Source organism: Aplysia californica, unplaced genomic scaffold (genome assembly GCF_000002075.1).
Source record: "Aplysia californica isolate F4 #8 unplaced genomic scaffold, AplCal3.0 scaffold00128, whole genome shotgun sequence".
Classification (NCBI taxonomy): Eukaryota; Metazoa; Mollusca; class Gastropoda; order Aplysiida; family Aplysiidae; genus Aplysia; species Aplysia californica.
The window spans coordinates 912501-918633 of NW_004797398.1; the positions used below are offsets into that span (position 1 = coordinate 912501).

The 6133-nt window shown below is 43.0% G+C and overlaps 1 protein-coding gene across 1 annotated transcript in view; it reads left to right on the plus strand.

Moving 5' to 3' along the window:
- LOC101864381 (monocarboxylate transporter 12) overlaps nucleotides 1–5927 on the plus strand; it is an 8174-nt gene extending 2247 nt beyond the window's left edge. Inside the window, exon 2 of the mRNA XM_005096411.3 lies at nucleotides 3261–5927. Within this exon, the coding sequence (XP_005096468.1) occupies nucleotides 3376–5334 (1959 nt within the window). The 5' untranslated portion in view covers nucleotides 3261–3375 and the 3' untranslated portion in view covers nucleotides 5335–5927. The remainder of the gene's footprint in view (nucleotides 1–3260) is intronic.
- The last annotated feature ends 206 nt before the right edge of the window (nucleotides 5928–6133 follow it).

The window sequence follows — 6133 nt, forward strand, 5'->3', positions numbered from 1 at the left end:
AGAGAGAGAGAGAGAGAGAGAGAGAGCAGTGACCGCCAATGGGATCACACTGGTCACTAAATATAGCCACTTGAAAATAGCCGAATGTTGATAGGCGGCACACAGAATCTTGTCGAAATACTGGGTTGTATAGCGCTTGGTGTCGAATCTGTAATAGGCCCTACTGCAATTAATCATCTTTGACTAACTACATTTTCGTGGTGTCAATATTGATATCTAACTAGAATACTTTAATAAATGGGTTACCTTTTTGAGCATTACTTTTAGCATGCAATTTTCGAATAGCCTAACCATAGGCCTACTACATGTTTTATTGTGCCATAAACATTGGTATAACACAACAACAACAACAACAACAACAACAATAACAACAACAACAATATTGACGCTACTTTCGTTGTTGTTGTTACTACTACCACCATCATCGACAACTAAAGTAAAAAATAGGATAAAACAGAATTTTATTGATCTCCACATTAACAAAAATTTGCTGTTTCCTGTTAAATATAACATACACACGCACACACACACACACACACACACACACACACACACACACACACACACACACACACACACACACACACACACATACACACACACACATACACATGTAGTTATTGGAAGGACATACAAAATTAAGGGTTAAGTTATTATTTATTTTTTTTGTAAGTGTTTTACGGTGCTTGCAACTGCATAAAGTCATGTGAGCGCGCGGGACACACCAAACATTTTCAATTGCTAGGAAATTTTGAATTTTTGCCCGGATGGCGGCCGAAACCTACTTTTATCGATTTTGAACCGCCAAGGGATCTTTAAAGTGCGCAGCTTGCACACGGGACCTCCGAGATTTTTCGCCCTTGTCCAAGAAGGCTAGGTGTAGATCTTTCCTACCAGAAAATCAGGGGTATGGTTGAAAGACAGCAGTAAGAAGGAGCCAAGGAGTAGCAGTAGAAAGGCTGCAGAAAGAGCCAGGAGCCCAGAGGAGGGGGCAAAGGAGGTGAGGGCTTGGGGGAAAGAAAGTGGAGACGAAAGCAGACCACAGAATATTGCAAGAGAGAAGGAAAGTAGGTAAAAGGAGATAATTTTAGAGAAGAACATTTTCCCGTCGCTATCCGGATTCAAACCCGGGACCTTTGAATAAGAGGGGAACACCTTAATCTCTAGGCAACGAGAGCCCCGCTTAAGCTTGTTCTTTCATGAACATAATACGAAGAATAATCTTTTTTTTAAAAACAAGTATAATTAATTATACTGGCAAAGAATAGATGATACCAATATTATGGAGATAATGAGCCTGTGAGGTCAAGGAGATGGTCAGTAAGTTGTCGATCTATAGGCTATTTAACGATCATGACCACGACCAATGCCACCGATACGTACAATATCTTATCCAAAAAAAAAGGCGCTTTATCCGCGTCAAATCTTTGGATTGAATTCAAGATCCAAGAAAAGGTACTCTGTTTCTCAGGACTCGGCTAACGAAACGAAAATTATAGGCACGCTACTACGCTACCTCGCTAAGATTTGTGATATCTTTCGAAAAAGTACTCGCGAGTAGGAACATCGTTACACGTATTCAGCCAATGATAGTACTATCTTTGATTCAGCCCAGATATCGATACTGGCATTCAAAGGGCGGTGGTGTATCATCGTGTTTCCATCTCTGCGTAGGCCTATGGACGAGATAAAAATACGTTCATTGTACTGTTGTTAGTGATGTTAGTTATGTGTCGACAATGCTGAGGTGAGGTAGTACGTAAGACAACTGTTGCTTTCCGGTAAATAAATTAGAATATGTAGATATTTATCTGTGTTGTGTAAATAAGACGAGTTTGGGAGTATACATATTATATTATTCGGGGGATCTCTGTACAGAAGACGGCGGTTTCCAGATGTGCATGTTTTTTCCTCATTTACCGGATTCGGGTAATATTATAAGGTAAGGGTGTTCGTTAGGGTTAGCCAAATAGTTAGGGTTAGGACTGGATAACCTTATCCCTTACCCTTAAAATCATCCAAATCCAGGAAGTGAATTCTTTCCTTATTACCTGAATCTAGCTAATAAAAATAACACAGGCCAATCTGGAAGGTTGCTGTCGGTACCATGACGAAATAAATTGAAACACTGACGGGACTTTAGTTAGGCACGGCCGTCTGATACAAGTACAAGCATTACAAGTATGACCTTTCGAAACCGTTTCGTGTAGATGTTTGTAATGTAACCATTCTCATAGACGTTGTTAGTTTCGTCTGGACTTCTTTTCGGCTTCCGTAGAGTTGTTCGGAGCTTTATTTTAACAATTTTTCTTTATACATGTAACTTCTTAAGGCTACATCTTTACGACTTCCTTTTTCACTTTGAATTTTTTCCACGATGAGCAACATGGAATTTGATGTGCCCTCATAAATCACAAACTTTTTGCTGCCAGTTTTCGTGTGTATGTTGTTTGTTTGTTTCTGCATGCGTCCGTGAGTGCGTGTGTGCGTGAGAGTCCAATTTATGTAAAATATCTGATGAGCTGCACCAATTTATGGAATTGCCGAGTCATATGTTAAAATGTGTGGATGTATAGGCCAAAGGCCTTTCAAATGAATACTTCATTTTAAATCTTGAAATATTTCATCCTTTCTTCCTTCTTTTGTTTTTTCTGTTTTTCTTTCTTTCTGTACTTTTTGTTGTTGTTGTGATGAGATACAACGCCCCATTAGATAGAACTACGCAAATTTGGGAGAGTGGACCTTTTGGTCACTTGGTGTGATCAAGAAAAAAGACGCCTGAAAGTGAGGAAGGAAAGAAGGCAGGCACATATACGTATGGGTACGACAAAGTTAAAAAATACTGGTTACCCAGTATAGCTCAGCTCTGGTTGTCATAATGTAATTCATGTTACTTTGATCGAGAACACGGATACACGTGTAGTTACTTTGAGTTCTAGAGTGTGTTGCCCCCCCCCCCCCCCTTAATTGTTCCTTCGGATCATGCACATCGGCAGTACTGGCGGAAACAGATTCGTCTCAAATATCATGCGGAGGTAATACTGTGGACTTATTGCTATTTCAGAATACTGTAGATCTAATTCATTTGTTCCTCGATCAAGTCAGAGTGTACATTTGGATTTTTGGAAGGTTCATAATGTATAAGTTGACGAGGACAAAAAATCCCCCCAAATATCCACGATCAATGTTGTCAGAGAAACAGCCAAGATTTGGGGGTCTTATGATTCAAAATAATGTATTCTTTCTCTCTCTCTCCTCAGATCTGGGCTGTGGAGAACAGTGCTCTGTGATGGGATTGGCTCCTGCTGAATTTCGAGGAAAGAAGTGAAAGAGATGTGCAGTATGTCTGGGCATCTTTGAGCAAATTGTGCTTTGATGCTTTGCATCATGGGGACAGACCGTGAAGAAGAAAATAACCGACCAGCCGATATCTCTGACGCCTTGACGTGGGAAAATCATACCATGCTGGAGGACACACAAGCTCCTGGCCCCGCCGCCCTGACTCGCAAACTTCCCGAGCTCCCCGTGGACCGCGGCTGGGCGTGGTTTGTGATGCTGGGGGCGTTCACTACCACGATGTGCCTCATGACTGTCATACGTTCCATGGCGCTGCTTTTGATGGAGTTCTTAGAACTGTACCAAGCTTCAGCTACAATGACCACTCTGGCTTTTGGTCTGTCCGCGGCCATGGTGGCTCTGAGCAATCTTCTGCTCCCCATATTCTTTCTGCCACGATTCACCATTCGGACGATCGCTCTGAGTGGGGCCGTCGCCAACGCCCTCGCCCTTCTTGTCATCGCCTTTTCGCCCTCTATCTACCTCACCGACGCTATGTTCGCCGTCACTGGCTTCTCCTTTGGGCTTATGATAGCTCCACAGATGGCGCTACTGGGCTGTTACTTCAAACGACGCCTCTCCCTCGCCACAGCCACAGCTGGCTTGGGCTTGAGCGTGGCCACCATCGGAGGACCTCCCTTCACACAGGCATTGTTGGATTACTACGGCCTGTGGGGGACTGTCATGCTTCTGGCGGGCCTCAATCTACACTGTATACCAGCCACCATGTTATTTAGGCCCACTTCAATGTACGCTGCCCCGGCAGCTTCAAATCTGAACGCTAAGTCTATTTCCTCCAGCATCCCACCAACCTCAAGTGATGTAGACACAAAGTCCCCGACTTTACCGTGTGTTCCCTCTGAACATCACGCCATTGATATATCAAAGGAGCAGCGTAAAAGTGTTAATAATACCGGTATTCTTATTGAAACGGAAAAGGTAGGAGAGGACAGGTTATCAGAAAAGGAATGTATAAAATATATTTTCAACAAGGATTCAGAAAAACGAATTAGCATAAGTGAAAATCGCAGAAAAGCATCATTAAGTTGCAGTTTCTTAAACGAAGAGAAGAACGGTAGGGGAATCCAAAACTTCCTTTACGAAACGAATGTTCACAAATTGTCCTTGAGGAATAAAAAAACATCAGCAAGTACATCTGTCATCGACAAAATATGCCAGTCCAGTTTTGTCCAGTACATCAGTGCCCCGTCCCTGGGTGTATTGGCGGCCAACCAGTCAAGTGGGCAACAAAATGATAGTAAACAAAGCCAGATACTGTGTTCTTTGCCTGCTATTCCGCACGGGCCTGTAGACGTTCAGCTCAACGGTGACAACGACGAGGAAGCGCCACTTTCGTGCATACAAAAGTTGAAGCAGACAAAAACATTTTCAGTGTACAGTTCGCCTCTTGCCATCATCCTTATTCTTGCCTCGGGGTTGGGGGTCCACACCCAAGCTGTTTACGGCTACATGCCTGTGATAGGTGCGGAGAACGGTCTCGCCATTGGCCAGACGGCGGTCTTGTTGACAGTCACGGGTACCTGTGACCTTCTGAGCAAACTGGCAATAGGAGCCCTGGCGGACTTCCCGTGCGTCAACCGGATGTTGGTGGGCGTCGTCTGCCAGATGGGGATCGGTGTACTCATGCAGTTCATGGATTTCTTCAACAGTTTCCCTCTGATGATTAGCGTGCAGGTTGCAGCAGGGCTCACCGTTGATACTTTCTACGTCCTGTTGCCTGTCATCATAGCAGACGTGCTGGGACCTGACTATATCGGACACATCTTGTCGGCCTTCTTCCTCATCAACGGCTTTATTACGTCAATGGACCATCTTGTGGCCGGCTGGCTCAAGGACACCACAGGATCATTCCGGGGCGTCTACCATTACATGGGTGTTTTATTTATAGCCACGGGTCTTATCCTGGCCTCTGAGCCGCTGGTGAAAAGAATGAAGGCCAGATCTAGGAAAACTTCATATGTCTCTGATGCGTCATAGAGAAGACCAACGATCCTAATTATATATATGTTAACCCCTTTCAAATTCACTGCCGTAATGCACACGCAACTACATGTATCGTGAAGTGTCGATATGATGAACTGGCGAGTATTCCTCCTGCAGCCACTACGATTCACACTGTTTCAACATCATACGCAATAATGGGGTCTTTCAACTGGTAACTTCTAGAAAGGAGACTTTTGCTCCTTCATTTTCTTAAAAATAGATTCTCCACCAACGGTCGTGCAGAACAATGTGCGCCAACACAACAAGAAGTGAATTCCAGTTTTCTATTTACGCGAAGGCTATCAAGGAACTGTTGTACTCTACATAAACTAAAGACTTGTATTACAATTTCCAAGACAGGGAACTCTAGAGGTAATTTTGGTTCACTATAGCATTTGACTCTATTTGGAACCAAATGAAGGACAAGGAGGGAACACCTACACCACAGACAGCGGTGAGTTTACAAAGGGAAATCAGGTAAAATTCAAAACACATACGGTAAAGCAGCTACGTGTTTCATTTGCATTGAGCAACCTTGTATGACAATAAATGTCACGCTTTGAGACTGGCGTGAAAACATAATATGAAGATCAATCATTTGTCTATAAAATAATTCCAGTATTAACTTAAATTAGATCTATTACTTCACAGATTCTGTGGTTGTTTCCATAAAGTCTTAATACGTCATTCAACTGGAATTTGTAGGCTCAGATGTTTGCTTGACGAGACTTACTTAAAAAAAAAAACTTTACGTAAAACAGTCATGATGTCCGTGCGAGCATTCTTGTGAAAT